The 19,908-nt window shown below is 41.2% G+C and overlaps 1 protein-coding gene across 1 annotated transcript in view; it reads left to right on the top strand.

The window, feature by feature from the left end:
* The window catches only part of LOC129150495 (uncharacterized), a 109,082-nt gene that overhangs the window by 81,201 nt on the left and 7,973 nt on the right, over nt 1–19,908 (top strand). Inside the window, exon 11 of the mRNA XM_054722186.1 lies at nt 2,254–2,274. Coding sequence (XP_054578161.1) covers nt 2,254–2,274 — 21 coding nt within the window. The remainder of the gene's footprint in view (nt 1–2,253; nt 2,275–19,908) is intronic.

Below are 19,908 nucleotides of genomic sequence, written 5' to 3'. Positions count from 1 at the left end.
TGCCACCAACTTCCCTCCTCTGCTGGCCTGGTTACCCCTAACTGCCCTCTCCTGCAGGGTTGATCACCTCCAACTTCCCTCCCTTGCAGGCCTGGTGCTTCTCAACTGCCCTCCCTTGCAGGCCGGGTGCCTCCCAACTGCCCTCCCCTGCTGGCCATCTTGTGGTGGCCATCTTGTGTCCACATGGGGGCAGGATCTTTGACCACATGGGGGCAGCTATATTGTGTGTTGCAGTGATGATCAATCTGCATATTACTCTTTTATTAGATAGGATAGAGGCCTGGTACAGGGGTGGGGGCCAGCTGGTTTGCCCTGAAGGGCATCCCGGATCAGGTGGGGGTTCCCTTGGGGCATGGGGCGGCCTGAGTGAGGGGCCTGTGGTGGTTTGCAGGTCGGCCACACCCCCTGGCAACGCAAGCGGAGGCTCTGGTATCTGGAATTTATTTCCCTTCTACAATTGAAACTTTGTAGCCTGGAGCGGAGCCAAGCCTGGGGCTCCCTCCACGGGCAGGCAGCCGCCGGCAGCCATTTGTGTTGGGGTTATAATTGAAACTTTGTTGCCTTAAGTGGGTGGGCCCGGCCAGGAAGCTTTGCTTCCCCTGTTGCCGGCGGCAACCCTGGCCTGCTCTCTCAAGCTCCATTCTGCCGCCATTTGTTTGAATTTGTTACCTTCTATAATTGAAACTTTGTAGCTTGAGTGGAGGCTTAGGCCTGGCTGGCAAGGGCAGGCAGAAAGCTTGGCTTCCTCTGTTACCTAGGAAACCTTGCTCTCTGTGGCTGTAGCCATCTTGGTTTGGGTTAATTTGCATGCTCGCTCTGATTGGATGGTGGGCGTGGCTTGTGGGTGTGTCGGAGGTATGTTAAATTTGCATATTTGTCTATTATTAGATAGGATAATTGATATATAACATTATATTAGTTTCGGTGTTTAACATAATGATTCAGTATTTGTGTATACTGCCAAATGATCACCACAATAAGTCTAGTTAACATCCATCTATCAACTGTAGTCACTGTTTTGTACATTACATCCCCATGACTAAGATTCTCTCCAGTCCTGAGACTGTATGTATATCTTACATGTCTCAGAAAGGACCACCTTGCTAGGAATAAAAGCATCAAACTAACTGATACAGAAGTGTTTATGCTTTCTGAGTGTTACTTTTTGATTCCCCAAGGGAAATACACTGAGTGGCCAGATTATTATGACCACCAGACGTTTGTAGGCAAATTAGCCGTACACTGCATCATATGGGATATGGAAGCCGAAGGCCTGTTCAAACAGCTTTGCTGTCTGCAGTTACCAAGACAAAACGTCTCCAATTCGCACAGGAACACAAGGATTGGACAGTTGAGCATTGGAAAAAAGTCATGTGGTCCGATGAATCACGTTTCCAGTTGCATCATGCAGATGGCAGAGTGAGAATTTGGCGGAAACAACATGAAAGCATGCACCCCACATGCATGAGTACAATCCTTCAAGCTGGTTGGGGCAGTGTTATGGTTTGGGGCATGTTTTCCTGGCATGATTTGGGCCCTTTAATTCATGTGGAACAATGTCTGAATAGCGCAACATACCTAAGTATCATTGCTGATCAAGTTCATCCTATCATGTTGATGGCGTATCCCAATGGAGATGGCTTCTTCCAACAAGACAATGCGCCATGCCACGGTGCTCGTATTGTGCAGGAGTGGTTTCAAGAACATGAGGGAGACCTTACCTTGCTTAGGTGGCCCCACAATCACCAGATCTCAATCCAATTGAGCATTTGTGGGACAAAGTTAAAAGAGCCATCAGGCAGCTGGTTCCACAACCATCAAATCTCACAGAACTGGACAGAGCTATTCATCAGGCACGGTGTCAGATTCCTCACATCACCTTTCAACATCTCGTGGAGTCAATGCAAAGAAGAATCGACACAGCATTGAAGGCAAAATGTGGCCCAACGAAGTACTGTCGGGGTGGTCATAATAATCTGGCCACTCAGTGTGTGTGTGTTTGTATTAGATGCCCGGTGCATGAATTCATGCATGGGTGGGGGTCCGGGCAGCCTGGCCAGGGGGAGGTGACATGGGCTGCTGGTTGAACTCCTGGTCAAGGGGACAATTTGTATATTAGCCTTTTATTATATAGTATTTACATTGAGTGGCCAGATTATTATGCATTCAGAGATGATAATAATCTGGCCACTCAGTGTATGTTGTATGCTTAATAACTAAAAAATAATAATATTGTTTGTGTTTTTCCTTTAGCAAAAGTCTCAAAATTTTCTCGTAAGTACAGTATTTTATTTATAATTGTACTGTATGCCCAGGAATATTAAGTTCTATGGTTGTTATTTTTCAGTGGAGTGTTATTAACGATTATCTTAAAACTAAACCCAAATGACTTATAGAAAAAAATAAACATATAAATACACTATTATTCAATCAAGTCAACAGACTAGTGAATAACAAAGAAGAATGTTCTTACTGTGAAAAAACAAATTAAGTCTGAGAAAGAAAAATAGAAAAATACAAAGAAGTATAATTTTTTAAAATCTTGATGAATCTTGTAAATCATATACATAGACTTAGTTGGACGTCTGAACAATTAAAGAGAATAAAAGAATGGACTATCCCTACATTTCTTCTAAGATATCAAAATTGATAGAATATAATGTTATGATTAATATTACAAATAGAATGAAAAGAGAAATCCCTAAAAAGTAAAAGATAAAACCAGGGGAAACAGCAAAATGAAAAAGAATCAAACTGATTATGTTGTATCTTATTTAGAACAAATAAGTACAATTACCACTGCCCCAATGCCAGAGCCCTGCTCAGCACTGCTGCTCTGAGTGGCGTGGAGTCCATGTATTCTTCTGGATTCTTCCCAACTACATCAGGGCAAGTTTCTTCTCGAACCCTGCCACTGCACTAACTGTTGGGAACTTTAGTCCAAGTTCCTCCTTTATCCTCTGCTCACTGGTTACAGTTGTTGGGTCCGAGCCCCTCTGCCTAGGGGCTGGACCTCCTTGGACACCGGATCTTAGCTGGAGAAGCCATGAGAAGTTGCGGGTGTGTAAGAATGAGTCTTTATAGCAGAAGCCAGTGGCCATAAGTCATTAGGCAAGACAATCCTTCTTAACAGTGTCCCAATCAGGCTGGTAAATACATATCTTTCCTACAAAGCAGCATTAATCTCTGTACCCACAGCTATTATCTGAGCAGCCGCACGCTGCCTCTACTGGTAAACTCACCGCCTTACGTAGTAGCAGCACCTGGGCTCTCCCTTAGAGCTTCAACCTCGGCAGCTTCTCCAGCTTCCCTGGCTCCGTAGCTTCTCCTACCTCCCAGTCCCAGCTCACTGGCTGGTCTACAACCTCAGCAGCTTCTCCAGCCTCCCTGGCTCCGTAGCCTCTCCTGTCTCCCCAGCCCAGCTCACTGGCTGATCTCTGCAGCCTCACATAGTAACTACCTCTAAGCGTCTCTCTCAGCACACTGGGGGGTTAACATAGTAGCTATATCTGAGCTCTCTATGAGCTCCAGCTCTCAGCTCCGTCTCTCCAGCTTCGTCTCAGCTCTCCTCTCTCTCAGCTGATCAAATAACACGTATTATACTCCTTAGACAAAGAAGGCCTCGCGCCAATAGTAACATCATTCATATGGGTTACAGAAGGGAACAGTGCACCGTGAGATCACTGTGGCCGTGCAGCTGTGTTTGGTATCTTAGCCTAGACACAGAGTGGCCTTGGACAGTCCAGTGTATTGACAAGGCCTCTCTGCTTTAATTGGCCTTGACTTATCAGGCTTCTCTGGCGTGGTTCCCACACCCAATTCATGCTAACAAAAAGAATAGTACCGTTAAGAAACAGTACTTTTAGAAAGTAATAGGTCACATGAGCTTAGATTTTGTGCTGAGGGTGAATATCTAAAATTGTCAGATATTCTAAACATTTTAGGAAAGCCAACTTCAAAAGTTCCTACTGAAAATCAAGAAGAGCCCTGGCCAGGTAGCTCAGTTGGTTGGAGCATCTTCCCATGCGTCAAAAGATTGCGGATTTGATTTCTGGTCAGGGCACATACCTAGGTTGCTGGTTAGACTCCCGGTCAGGTCACATACGGGAGGCAACAGATTGATGTTTCCCTCTCACATTGATGTCTCTCTCTCTCTCTCTCTCTCTCTCTCTCTCTCTCTCTCTCTCTCTCTCTCCTTCCCTCTCTCTAAAAATCAATAAACATGTCCTCAAGTGAGAATTAAAAAATAAAAAACAAGAAGACTTCCATAGCTATGAAAAATTACAATCCATTAAGTAAAAAAGAAGCACTTAAAAACACTGGACAGAAAAAAAAAAAACAAAAAAACAGGTGGCCCTGAGCAGTGGTTAGAGCACCAGCCCATGCACTGAAGGGTCACAGTTTCAATTCCTGGTCAAGGGCACGTACCTGGGTTGCAGGTTCAACCCCTGGCCCTGGTTGAGGTGCCTACAGGAGACAACCAATCTATATGTCTCTCTCACCTTGATGTTTCTTCTCTCTCTCTCTCTCTCTCTCTCTCTCTCTCTCTCTCTCTCTCTCTCTTCCTTCTACCTCCCTCCCTTCCACTCTGTAAAAATCAATAAAAAAATATCCTCAGGTGAGGATTAAAAACAAACATAAAAAGATGGCGAAGGAGAGGTGGAAGCATTACTCAACTCCTCCCGGGACCAAACTAGAATTACAACTAAAATAGAGCAAGCAACCTGAATAACTAACTGAAGACTAGCTGAAGAGAAGCCTTAAAACCAAGGATATACAGAAGAATCCACATCGAGACTGGTAAGAAGGGCAATGACAAAAAAAGGCCTGGCCCCACTCCCATGAGCAGCAGCTGAGATACCAGAGATATCTCAGCTGTAAAGGTTCCCCCTGATAAACATGGGGTCTCAACCCAAAGCCGGGCTCCCCAGCCCAGAACACCAGAGCCAGGAAGAGATATCCAAATACCATGTGGCTGTGAAAATCAATGGAGATTCTGTCCACCAAGGAGAGATGCTAGAGACACAGTCACACTCATGAAAGGCCGATGCACAAAACCTCCTTCACAGGCACTCAACCTGAGCTCCAGCAGAGGGAGGATGGAGTGGACTAGAGTCGTATGAGGAGAGGCTAGGCCAGAGGGCTCAAGGGACAGCAGCCAGGATCCCTGTTCTGAGTCACTCTCCCACACTACAGATGCCATCTTTTTTGGGTGGATCACTCCCCTCCATGTGACGTCAGCCTGGGGAAAACAATAACCACCCCCCTCTAGACTCCCTGTCATCCCACCCTGCAGATCTTTCACCGTGTTGAGGAGTCAGCTGCCAAGCTGGGGTGTAGAAGTCTGGAAGAACTCATGGGGTGTCAGTGACTGAGTTGTGTGGTTCTGGGGTGGGGGACACTCTAATCAACTTCCCCTGAGCCTGATCAGCACCTCCTCTTCATGAGAGATCCACTAGCCTCATCCTCCTGACTCCTGGCAGCCCCACTGAGATCCGGCTTCTGGCAGAATCTGACACAGACTGAGTTGTGTGGCTCTAGGCAGGGGCCATTTCCCTCCCATGCCAAACCAGTGCAGAGTTCCCCCTTCTCCAGAAACATCTTTGTCTGTTTGGGCTTGATAAACTCTGCTGGCCTCAACCTGACTATCCCTAAGAACCTGCACCACTACAAAGGTATGCAAGCACCCAGTGGGTGGCAGCTAAACTTGGTATACCCTGGGATATTTGCTGAGTGGCCTCAGACCCACAACTGGTACCAAGTTTGAACCTGTATCGATCTGGTGAACACCACGCATCCCTACCTGGTAACTCACTGAGAACTACCTCATGCAACCTGAGCACCACCAGAGGCTCTTTCAGTGACTGAGTGTAACAAGCAGCCAGCTGATGAAGACAGGCAGAGGTGGATCTCAAGGTGCCTTGGGATTTTAGCTGACTTGCAACCAGACCTGGGGCTGGTAAAAGCCAGACTTGGTATGCAGCTTGGTCCTTCTCATGAGCACCCAGGCCCAGCAGAGGCAGCCAAAAACTGTGGATTTTTTTGTACCTCACAAAACATTGCCCAGGGCCATCACAGGCAGCATCTGACACTGGCTTGAACCCAGAGTCTCTCCCATAGGCCCAGAACCAACACTCAGTGACTAGCTTCAGACAATATCAGAGCAGGATCCATTTAGCTTCACAAGTGCACATCCAAAGGGAGATTTTTGGCAGGCACCGGACCTTTCTGAGGCAAACTTTGCTTCATGTGATCAGCACCCTGCATAGCAGCTCATACACTATGGTTGGAGTTGATCCTCACAGTCAGCCAGCCTGAGGGTCAACCCCATGCATGAAATGGCCAATAGCAATCAAGTCTCAATTACAACAGGAGGGTCCACAAAACCACACAAGGGGCATTCCTGGAGCACCCAGCTCAGGTGATCAAGAAGACTGTGCCATTGGATCCCATAGAAAATCTACTACAAAGGCCACCCTACTAAGACTGGAAGACATAGAAGATCGATCTAATACACAGAAACAAGCACAGAGAGGTAATCAATATGGGGAGACAAACATGCCTCAAATGAAAGAACAGGAGAAATCTCAAGAAAAGGAGCTAAATGAAATAAAGGCAAGCAATTTATCAGACATGGAGTTCAAAAAATGGTTATAAAGAACTTAGTGAGCACTACAACAGCATGCAAAAAGACATAGACACCATAAAAAAGAATCAGTCAGAAATGAAGAATATAATATCTGAAATGAAGAATGAAATATACAGATTGTGCATCATAGAATGTACATTGAAACCTATATGATCTTATTAACCAATGTCACTTCTATAAATTTAATTTAAAAAATAAAGCAATTTATAATTTTTTTTTTAATGGCAAAGATTAAAGACAAAGAAAGAATCTGAAAAGCACCAAGAGAAATACAGTTAGCTCCTACAAGGGAGTTCCCATAAGACTGTCAGCTGATTGATTACTCAACAGATACATTTCAGGCCAGAAGAGATTGGCATGAAATATTCAAAGCTATGAAACGCAATGATCTATAACCAAGACTACACAGCAAGGCTATCATTTAAATTTGAAGGAGAAATAAAGAGCTTCCCAGAAAAGAAAAAGCTAAAGGAGTTTGTTACCACCAAACCAGTATTACAAGAAGTGTTAATAGCTCTTCTTTAAGAAGAAGAAAAACACAGAGGAACATAGTCAAAAGAATAAAATGGGAATAAATATGTACCTATCAACAATCACATTAAATGTAAGTAGGTTAAATGTTCCTATTAAAAAACATGCAGGCCCAGCAGCATGGCTCAGTGGTTGAGTGTCAACCTATGAACCAGAAGGTCACAGTTTGATTCCCAGTCAGGGCATATGCCTGAGTTGTGGGCTTGATCCCCAGTGTGGGATGTGCAGGAGGCAGCCAATCAATGATTCTTTCTCATCACTGATGTTTCTATCTCTACTAGAGGCCCAGTGCATGAATTCATGCATGGGTAGTGTCCCTCGGCCTGCTGGTGATCAGGGCCGATCGGGGCCATCTCACTCAGTTCCGATCAGGGCCAATAGAGGCCAGCTGGATGGGGAAAGGGACTGTGGGAGGTTGGCCAGCCATGGGAGGTTGGCTATGGGAGTGCACTGACCACCAGGGGCAGCTCCTGGTGGTCAGTGCATGTCATAGCAACCGGTAGATTGGTCGTTCAGTCAACCGGTCATAAGGGTCACTTAGGCTTTTATATATATATATACTAGCTGTGCCCAGCCAAGCATTGCTGTGGCTCAGTCTGGTTAAATGGAAAAGAAAGAAAAGAGAAAGCACACGTTTCTAATATGTTTAATTTCACAATGCTTGTGGGTATACAATATTTTTTGTTGTTCCATTGTCTGTGCAGATATAGAGATTGTCTGGTTTGCCGACTCTAGAACATGCAACATATAAATTGTCCATGTGAGAAGCAATCCGTGTCTAGATCTAAACCGCACAATTCTAAAGATTGGCCCTGAGCTTTGTTGATGGTGACTGCAAATGCCAATCGAATGGGGAATTGCAATCTCTTAAATTGAAATGGCATATCCGTTGGAATCATAGGAATGCGAGGAATGAGGACATCTTCACCTTTGAAAGGTCCTGTCAAGATTGTTGCTTCTACGACGTTGCTCATTAATTTTTTTTTATTGTAAGCCACGTGCCGTTGCAAAGCTTTAGCTGGTTGATATTTCGCAACATGATAATTGGCATGCCAATTTTCAATTGCAGTATGTGCGGTGGCATCCCTGGCAGATCGAGTGAATTCAAAAATTCTGTTGGATAAGTAACCGCTTCATCGGCTTCCACAAGAGTGTCGACGGACTTGTATGTGACTGCCTCGCTTTGAATGTTAGACTGAAGAATATTGTTAACTTCATAGACGTCTTTGTTCTTGGTTGCAAGAATAGCTCATTCACTCAGCCAATCGTGATTCTTATAATTGGTTTGAATATTGGGAAATACTTTTTCAACCAATTCTTCTTTTCACGTCACTAAATTGCACAAGTTATGAGGCAATGAAATTCGTACTGAGGTCAGATCAACCAGCACCTTTCCATTCCCAATTTCCAGCAATTGATGTGAGAATATCTCAGCTGATCGATCGTTTTGCAGCTGGACACACATATTTGTAGTTAATTTTAACGTCTTTACATGTTGCCACAAAGTAGAGTATTTCAGGCAAGCATTTATTTCATCCGCTGGTGTCGATCGAGGAATTACAGGTAATGTTTGCCTGAAATCTTCTGCAAGCAATATTAATGTGTTCCCAAATGGTCTGATGTTTCCACGCATATCTTGCAATGATCAATCAAGAGCCTTGAGCAATTTTTTGTGCTCCATTCTGCATTCATCCCAAACAATAAGTTTGCATTTCTGCAATACTTTTGCCATGCCAGATGCTTTGGAAATGTTGCATGTGGGAGTTTCAATGAATTGCATGTTCAATGGCAATTTCAAAACGGAATGAGCAGTTCTTCCACCTGGTAGCAATGTCGCAGCTATTCCAGACAACGCAAGAGCTAAGGCTATGTCATTTTGGGATCAAATTGCTGCCAGAATCAATCTAATTAGGAACGTTTTACCAGTTCCTCCTGGTGCATCTAAGAAGATTTCTCCAACCCCGTTATTGACAGTTTGCATTATTTGATCATAAATGCCTTTTTGCTCAAGCGTTAGCTTAGGAATATTTGATTGTACATATGACAAAAGATCACCCGTGTTGTAATTTTGTTCACGACGCAATTCTACATCGAGCAAAGCAGCAGCAGATCGATTTGGTGATGGCATTCCCAATTGATTGAGAACTTTGTTTGTGATTTCTAAGCACAAATCTTCAATCATTATCAACATGGAAATGGAATCGTAAAATTGAAAATTTGGAAATTGTAAATGGATGGTAAATCGGAAACATTGAAATGGAATCGTAAAATATTTAGTATAGAGTGTGTTGCTTTTACGTCCAACAAATGGCGCTGTTTTTCAAAAAAAGCATGTTTTTACCTGTCACTGGTGTGACATCTATATAATAGTAGGTATAAGGTATATAAAAACACGCGTGTATTTGAATGCAACGTTGTGTCAAAGTTTCAAAGCAATCGGTGAAGAACTTTCAGAGATTTAAGATTTTGAACAAACGAACATTTACATTTTTATTTATATAGACTAGAGACCCAGTGCATGAAATTCATACATGGAGGGGGTTGTCCCTCAGCCCAGCCTGCACCCTCTCCAATCTGGGATTCCTCTCACATTCCAGGACTGCAGCCTCCCAACCACTCGCCTGCCTACCTGCCTGATTGTCCCTAACTGCTTCTGCCTGCCAGACTGATCACCCCCTAACCACTCCCCTGCCAGCCTGATCGATGCCTAACTGCTCCTCTGCCGGCCTGATTTTTCCTAACTTCCCTCCCCTGCCAGCCGGGTCTCCATAACTTCCCTCCCTTGCCGGCCCAGTCTGCTCTCCCTTGCCAGTCTGGTCACCCCTAACTGCTCTCCCCTGCTGGCCTGGTCGCCCCTAACTGCTCTCCCCTGCTGGCCTGATCGCCCCCAACTGCCCTCTCCTTCTGGCCATCTTGTGGCAGCCATCTTGTGTCCACATGGTGGCGGCCATCTTTGACCACATGGGGGTGGCCATCTTGTGTGTTGGAGTGGTGGTCAATTTGCATATTACCTCTTTATTATATAAGAATAGATTTCCCCCTCCTTTCCTCTCTAAAGTCAATAAAAATATATTTTTAAAAATTAAAAAAAGACATAAGGTAGCAAAATGGATAAGAAAACAAGACCCATATATATGCTGTGTACAAGAGACCCGCCTTGTAGAGAATGTAAGATACAGACTAAAAGTAAAGGGATGAAAAAAGATATTTCATGGAAATGGACATTTTTTTAATATCTGACAAAATGAACTTTAAAATAAAGGCTATAGGGAATAAAAAAGAATGATACTACATAATGATAGAGGGAACAATCCAACAAGAGGATATAACTCATAGACATTTATGCACCCAACATAAAGCACCTAAATATATAAAGGAAATCTTGATAAACATAAAGGGAGAGATCAATAGTAGTACAGTCATAGTAGGGGATTTCAATGCCGCATTGACATCAATGGATAGAACTTCCAGACAGAAAATTGACAAGGAAACAGTGGTCTTAAATGACACACCAAGTCAGATGGATTTAATTTATATCTTCAGAGCATTTTACTCCAAATCAGCAGAATATATACATTCTTTTCAAATGCACATGGGACATATTCTAGGATAGACCACATATTAGGACACAAACAACTATCAATAAATTTAAGAAGATTGAAATCAAATCAAGTATATTCTCTGACCATAAGGTAAACCACTAGAAATCAGTCACATTAAAAAAAAAGAAAAGAAAAAGAAAAACACGCAAACACAAGGAGGCTAAATAACATGTTACTAAATAATGAATGGGTTAACAATGAAATCAAATGTAAAAAATTAAAACAAATTAAAATGAGAACACAACAACCCAAAATCTATGGGACATAATAAAGGCAGTCCTAAGAGGGAAATTCATAGCATTACTTCAAGAAACAAGAAAATTTTCAAATAAACAGTTTAATCTTACACCTAAAGAAACTAGAAAAAGAACAATAATCAAAGCCCAGCGTAAGTAGAAGGAAGGAAATAATAAAGATCAGAGCAGAAATAAATGAAATAGAGTCTTAAAAACTACAAAAGATCAATGAAACGAAGAGCTTGTTCTTTGAGAAGATAAACAAGATTGACAAGCCTTTAACCAGACTCATCAAGAAAAACTGAGAGAGGACCCAAATAAATAAAATCAGAAATGAAAGAGGAGAAGTAACAGCTGACACCAAAGAAATACAATGGATTGTAAGAAAATATTATGAACAACTATATACCAAAAAATTGGACAATCTGGACGAAATGGATAAATTCCTAGAAATATGCAATCTTCTAAAACTGAATCAGGAAGAATAAAAAAATCTAAATAGACAGATTACAATTGAAATTGAAGCAGTAATTTTAAAAAACTTCCAACAAATAAAAGTCCTCAACCAGATGGCCTCACAGTTGAATTTTACTAAGCATTCAAAGGAGAAGTAACACCTATCCTTCTCAAACTGTTCCAAAAAAAATTCAGGAAAAGAGAAGATTCCCAAGCTCTTTTTATGAGGCCAGCATTATCCTAATTCCAAGACCAGATAAAGACAAAACAAAGAAAGAAAATTTTAGGCCAATATCCCTGATGAACATAGATGCTGAAATCCTCAACAAAATATTAACAAATAGATTCAGCAATGCATTGAAAAGATCATACACCATGATCAAGTGGGATTTACAGTATTTCGGGGATGCAAGGTTGGTAAAATATTCTCAAATCAATAAATGTGATACACCACATAAACAAAATGAAGGATAAAAATCACATGCTCATATCAATAGATGTAGAAAAAGCACTTGGTAAAATCCAGCACCCATTTATGATAAAAACTCTTAGCAAAGTAATAATACAGAGAATATACCTCAATGTAATAAAGGCCATATATGACATATCCACAGCCAGCACCATACTCAATGGCAAAAACTAAAAAAAAATAAAACAAAAAAAAAAACAAGAGCAAGACAAGGATGTCTGCTTTCACCATTCTTATTCAACATAATACTGGAAAGCCTAGACACAGTGATCAGACAAGAAGAAGAAACAAAGAATAACCAAATTGGAAAGGAAGAAGTAAAACTGTCATTATTCACAGATGGCGTGATCTATAATAATAAATGCATAATATGCTAATTAGACCAGATGTCCTTCCAGACAACCTTCTGGATGAAGCCGGGGCTGGAGGGAAGCCTGGGTCCCGGGTTCCTGAGGGAAGCCGGTGCCAGCAGCCAGGGGAAGGAAGGCCTACTCTTGCATGAATTTTGTGCATTAGGCCTCTAGCACTGTATATAGAAAACCATAAAGATTCCATCAAAAAAGTACTAGAACTGATTGATGAATTCAGTAAAATAACAGGATACAAAATAAACATCCAGAAATCAGTTGCATTTTTATACACCAATAATAAACTATCAGAAAAGTAAACTAAGCAAACAATCCCATTTACAACTGCATCAAAATAATAATAAAATACCTAGGAATAAACTTAACCAAGAAGGTAACAGACCTGTACTTGGAAAAGTATATGACACTGAAGAAAGGAATGGAAGAAGATACAAATAAGTGGAAGCATATACCATGTTCATGGGTAAGAATCCCAAAACACCAATTCAAAAGAATATATGCACCTTGCAGCATTATTTACAATAGCCAAGATTTAGAAAGAAGCAGCCCAAGTGTCCATCAGTAGATGAGTGGATAAAAAAAAAGCTGTGGTACATTTATACAATGGAATACTACTTAGCCATAAAAAAATAAGGAAATCTTACCTTTTGTTATAGCATGGATTAACCTGGAGATTATTATGCTAAGTGAAATAAGCCAGTCAGAGAAAGACAAGTTCCATATGATTTTGCTTATATGTGAAATCTAATGAACAAACCAAATTAGCAAACAAAACAGAAACAGACTAATAGATACAGAGAACAGACTGACAGCTGTCAGAGGGGAAGGGTGTTGTGGGGCTGCATGAAAAAGGTGAGGGGTTCAACAACAACAACAAAAAAAAAAAAGAACACTGCAGAAAGCTTAGTCCTTTCGGCCAAAAGTGCATCCAATTGCCGAAGCCGGTTTGGCTCAGTGGATGGAGCGTCAGCCTGTGGACTCGGGGGTCCCAGGTTCGATTCCGGTCAGGGGCATGTGCCTTGGTTGCGGGCACATCCCCAGTAGCGGGGTGTGCAGGAGGCAGCTGATTGATGTTTCTCTCTCATCGATGTTTCTAGCTCTCTATCCCTCTCCCTTCCTCCCTGTGAAAAATCAAAATATCTTTTTTTGAAGTGCATCCAATTTATTGACAATGAATACCATATGCATGAACAAATCAGGCAATACTGGTACCTAGTCTGGCAGGGACAAAGAAGCTTTCACAAAGTCACATAAATGAGACATCTTCCCATTTCCTCCCAGTGCCAGCTCCCTCTGATCACCATTGGGGAAGAATGAGAAATTCCCAATTTCGTCTTGTCCAAACACCTTGTCTCAAGTGATGCTACTCAAATTAGACCATGACCAGACTACCCACACCCCTTACCCTATGCTAAAAATTCTAAATATGGGGGTTTTGTTCCTCGTGGGTTCTTACAGAAGACTAAAGGAAAAGAGGCCTCTAGATCTTTACTTAGGGAAATAGAAAATAACATAGGAAAGGGGGAGGGGGATATACAAATACGTAGCTGGATTTATTAATTTTTATTTAGTCCCGGGACAATGACACAGCAAAACCCAGGAAAGGTGAGTAAAATTCGCTGACTTGGTGATTAGAATACCTTATAATATCATCCTTGATGATAAACAGTACAAAAGGAAAGAGCCAGTCTTTTTTAAAAATGCCCAAATAACAGAGTTATCAGTAAAACCAAGTATTCATTCTAAGAAATGGTACTTGATGCTGCTGCCAAATCCTGAACCTTTTTTTCCTTTATTGATTAAGGTATTACATATGTGTCCGTATCCACCCCTTGCCCCCCACCACCTCCCCTTAACCTTTTTTGAGGGTGGTAGTGATTCTGCAGTGAAATCAGTTGCTTCTTGGCTTTCTCCACTGAGAATTCAGCTTTCACTAATCTGCTAAATAGACACTCTTCCCAAGTTTTATCTTCTCTTTTCTTTCTTCCTTGTAAGCTTATGCGTTACCAACAGGGTCCGGGCTCAGGGCAGGTCTGCCTAGGGTCTGCCAGAGTGTGTGGTTCTTGACTTCGTATAAGAAAGATTTCACAGTACAAGTCCAAGTGATTTTGAGAGTGTGTTTATGAAAGCCGGGGACAGTGGAACAAAGGAAGGGCTTGAAGTAGAAGAAGCAACAGGAGAAACAAAGTCAGAGAAAAAGGGGCCTTGGAGACAGGTTCAGGGGGTAAGCCTGGGTCGAGCTGCCGCTGCCCATTGCTGCCCTGGTTGCAAATCTCACGGGGTCCTTTAAGTTTAGGAGGAAAACAACGAAGATACAAGGCATGGGTGTGCTCTGTCGAGAGCACAGTGGATCCTTTGTCTTGAGGCTTTTTTATCTTTCTTTTCTTTGGCTGGTGGGAATCCTAGGTGAGGACTCAGGGGAGGGTCTGACATAATATTCATTAACTGTTCAGGTGTGTCCTTCAATATGTTGATTTATTAAAATGTATGTAGAGAGGGGCCAGGATTGTTTTCTGGTTAGTTTTATTTTTAAAGAACGTTATTAAAGAGGGACTGGGACCGAGGTGGGTCTGCTTTGGGCTGGTCTGGAATGTGTAAACCATTTGCTCCTAAGTGTCCTTGGTTAGGGAAGATAAAACTTTGATTTATTAGTTAGCTGTAAAGTGTTCAAATTGTTTGGCTTTGTCTAATTATTTTGTCTCAGTTTCCCTTATTCCACTTATCAAGGAATTTCCCTAGCTTCTTACTATCCTGCCTCATGTGCATTAAAAAATTCCCTTTTCTGTTGTTTTAGGGGAGTTAGAGGAAGATTTAAAGTAGGTGCATACATTCAATCCAGCATTTTCATTTGGAAGTTCTATACTTTTTTTCATTATATATCAAACTCATACACATTGTTCTCAATGACTAACCTTTCTCCCTACTGTATATCTGTCATGCCTTCTACTGGAGTCCAAATCATCCAATTTTGGTGTTGAAAGATTGAAGTATTTATCACAAGATGGTTAATAATCAAGAGGGAATTTGAATAAGGGCTTATTGATTTTAGAGAGAGGAGGCAAAGGAGAGAGAGAAACATGAATTTGTTGTTCCACTTACTTATGCATCATTGGTTGGTTCTTGTATGTGCCCTGATCAGGGACGGAACCCGCAACCTTGAGCTCACTAACTGAGCTACCTGACCAGGGCAGCAATTTTTTAAGTTTTTTTCTTTCTTTCTTATGTCCTAATACTCTTGTTAGCTGAATGGTTCCTTTGGCCATTCAGTGTCTTGTGAGGGAAATAGAGAGTTAATTCAACTTAAACTTGATATTCAGTACTCTGTTCATGCTTGATATACCTGCCAATTAAGGGATGAAAAATAAGGGTACAGATGATTGAATGAATGGCTATTCAACTCTATATATCTGAGACAGTTGTCAACTACTTAGGACTTAGGATTTAAGTGAACTAACCAGAAACAGTCCTGACAGTTTTATATCATTTCTTCCAGGCCCAAAGTATTATTCCTTACAGGCCCAAAGTATTGGTTCCAGGGCGTGTTCACACTGTGTGTGAGGGGGCATGCTCAGAGCCATACTGTCTTTAGAAATGCAGCACACTGAGAGGCTGACTGACTGTAATTCTAACCACTGAGCAAAACGGGCTAGGGCTGGGATCCTGATATTGTAGGAGTTCCCAGAAGAACAGGAACAAGACAGGGATTCCCACTGTTTGACATAGTACTGGAAGTGCTGGCCATAGCCATCAGACAAGGAGAAGAAATAAAAGTCATCCAAACTGGAAAGGAAGAAGTAAAACTCTCATTATTCGCTAACCACATGATATTGTACATAGAAAATCCTAAAGACTCCATCAAAAAGCTACTAGATTCAATAAATGAATTTAGCAACATAGCAAGATACAAAATTAACACCCAGAAATCTAAAGCATTTTTGTACAAGCAATAATGAATTCTCAAAAGAGAAACTAAAAAAAAGAAAAATCCCATTTACCATTGCAACAAAAAAAATTAAGATACTTAAGAATAAACTTAACCAAGAGCTAAAAGACCTATACTTGGAAAACTCTAAGACGTTGAAAAGAGATAGAGGAAGATATACACAAATGGAAGGATATACCGTGTTCATGGACTGGTAGAATCAACATAATTAAAATGACCATACTACCCAAAGCAATCTATAGATTCAAAGCAATCCCTATTAAAATACCAACAGCATATTTCACAGACCTAGAACAAACTCTCCAAAAATTCATCTAGAATTTTTTTTAAAAGACCCTGAATAGCCACAGCAATCTTGAGAAAGAAGAACAAAGTTGAGGGATCACAATACCAGATATCAAGTTATACTACAAAGCCACTGTTGTCAAAACTATCTGATATTGGCACAAGAACAGGCATATAGACCAATGGAACAGAACAGAGAACCCAGAAATCATCCCAAGCCACTTTGCTCAATTAATATTTTACAAAGGAGGCAAGAGCATACAATGGAATCAAGACAGTCTCTTCTATAAATGTTTTAGGAAAGTTGGACAGATACATGCAAGAAAATGAAACTAGATCATCAACTTACACCATACGCAAAAATAAACTCAAAATTGATAAAAGACTTAAATGTAAGTCATGAAACCATAAAAATCCTAGAAGAGACCATAGGCAGCAAAATCTCAGACATCTCTTGTAACAATATGTTTATGGATACATCTCCTAGGGCAAAGGAAACTAAGGAGAAAATAAACAAATGGGACTACATCAAAATAAAAAGCTTCTGCACAGCAAAAGAAACCATCAACAAAATAACAAGAGAACCCCCTGCATGGAAGAACATATTTGCCAATGATATGTCCAATAAGGGGTTAATCTCCAAAATATATAGGGGATAGGGGAGGCTGGGGGAAGTTCAATGGGGGTGGGGGGGAAGAAGATATATGTACTACTATATGTAATACTTTAAAGAATAAAATAAAATTATATATATGGAACTCATACAACTTAACAAAAGGAAGGCAAACAATCCAATTAAAAATGGGCAAAGGACCTAAATAGACATTTCTCCAATGTGGACATACAGAAGGCCAGGAGGTATATGGAAAAATGCTCAAAGTCACTAATCATCCGAGAGATACAAATTAAAACAACAATGAGGCACCACCTCACATCTGTCAGAATGGCTATCATCAATAAATCAACAAAGGATCAGTGTTGCAAGGATGTGAAGAAAAGGGAACCTTCATGCACTGCTAGTAGACATGCAGACTGGTGCAGCCTCTGTGGAAACCATTATGGAGTTTCCTCAAAAAACTAAAAATGGAACTCCCATTTGACCCAGTGATCCCACTTCTGGGAATATATCTTAAGAAATCAGAAACGCCAATCAGAAATAATATATGCACCCCTATGTTCATAGCAGCGCAATTTACAATAGCTAATATTTGGAAACAACCTAATCAGCAGATGAGTGGATTAGAAAATTGTGGTACATTTACACAACAGAATACTGCACTGGTGTTAAACAAAAGAAAGAACTCTTACCATTTGCAACAGCATAGATGGAGAGCATTATGCTAAGCAAAATTAGCCAGTCAGAGAAAGATAAGTATCGCACGATCTCACTCATATGTGGAATCTAATGGACAACATAAACTGATGAACAAAAATACATCCGGAGACATAGAAGCACAGAACAGACTGTTGAACCTCAGAGGGAAGGCAGGGGAGGGTGGGAGGGTGGGAAGAGATCAACCAATGAACTTGTATGCATATATGCATAACCCATGACACAGATAATATGGTGGTGAGGGCCTGGACTGAGGGGCCAGGGTGGGCTGGAAGAAATCAATGGGGGAGGGGTAAAAACATTTGTAAAACTTTCAACAATAAATATTTTAAAATATTAATAATAAACAAAAAATGTAAAAATAAAAAATATTAATAATAAATAAATAAATAATGAGTGGCTGTGAAACCTTGGTTTTCTCGTAAGAGACTTACATTGTCTCGGCTACCAAGCTTGATTGTCAATGGTTATTGATCTGGAAAACGTAATTGAAATTATTCTTTGTTTCCTTTTTTATGTATTTCCATTTTCTGCTGGAAAGTTATTTGAGTTTGGGTTCTGGTGTTCTCCAATCCGTCTGTTAAACTTTTCCTACACTTGCTATTTTCACCGTGAGGCTCATGTTCTGCACAAAGGTTTGTTTCCACTTATTTCAGTCTCCTCAAAAGTTTTTTGTGGTTTTTTTTTCAAAAATAAAAATCCCAATAGAAAAAAAAAAAGTCTTGAGATTGAGAAGAGTGCCTCTTTGGGGGAAAGGAAGATAGAGAAGAAAAAGAATGATTGAGGAAAATTTGTGTTTAATTTCAGTCCAGGGAGCTAAGTTTAAATATCTGAACCCTGGCAGCAGACATGGTGTGCATAGGAAGTGAATGGGAGGGAAGGGATGGGAAGAAAATAACTTTGAGCACTTCTAAGTGCCAGGCAAATTAGATGGATGTATTTTTTAAATCCTAAGAATTTTATGATACACATATTAAGTGGCAGATTTTGTAAGTGAGGAAACTGAGACTGAAACTGAGGTCAAAGAACATGCTTAAACTCCTGCAGCTAGGAAACAAAGCCAGAATTAAGCCCAATGTTGGATGATTGCATTTAAATAAACGTGTACCACTTTAAATTTAGTTTTCAAAATGTATGTCTTTCTTTTTAATCCTCACCGAGGATATGTTCATTGACCTTAGAGAGAGAGGAGAGAAGAGAGGGGGGAGAGACAGACAGACAGACAGACAGACACGGATGTGAGAGAAAAACATTGATCCTCCCATATCCGCCCTGACTGGGAATGAAACCGGAAAACTTTCGGTGTACTGGACAACGCTCCAATCAACTGAGTCACCTGGCCAGGCTCAGAGTGTGTGTCTTTAGTTTACATAAGTTGGTCACATGTTTCTGTTTGTTTGTTTGTTAATCCTCACTTGAGGATATTTTTCCATTGATCTTTTAGAGAGAGTGGAAGAGAGGAAAGACAGAGAAAAACATTAATGTGAGAGAAGCACATTGATTGGTTGCTTTCTTCACGCACCCTGACCAGGGCCCGGGCTGGGGAGGAGCCTGCAACCAAGAAACGTGCCCTTGACCAGAATTGAACCCGGGACCCTTTGGTACCCAGACCACTGAGCAAAACTGGCTATGGTGGTCACATGTTTCTTTATATAATGACCAGCCATTACATAAGCTGCCTAGTCACATGCTCTTTGTTCTTCTCCAATAGTTTTTGTTTTAATATATTTTTATTGATTTCAGAGAGGAAGGAAGAAGGAGAGAGAGATAGAAACATCAAAGGAGAGAATCATTGATTGGCTGCCTCCTGCATGCCCCCCACTGGGGATGTGCCCTTGATCGGAATCGAACCTGGGACCCTCCACAGAGCCAAACCGGCTAGTGCCTCCAATAGGTTTTATGTCTCTCTCTCTTGTTCTTTTACAATCATCCCTTCTGTCTTTGTCAGCTCAACTGTATAACAGAACACCATAGGCTGCCCAGCTTAAACAGCATTTATTTCTCGGGAAATCTGAGATCATGGTGCCAACATGGTC

This window comes from Eptesicus fuscus, chromosome 10 (genome assembly GCF_027574615.1).
Source record: "Eptesicus fuscus isolate TK198812 chromosome 10, DD_ASM_mEF_20220401, whole genome shotgun sequence".
NCBI lineage: Eukaryota > Metazoa > Chordata > Mammalia > Chiroptera > Vespertilionidae > Eptesicus > Eptesicus fuscus.
Note: the sequence above shows the minus strand (reverse complement) of the source record. Positions and strands in the feature narration are given on the sequence as shown.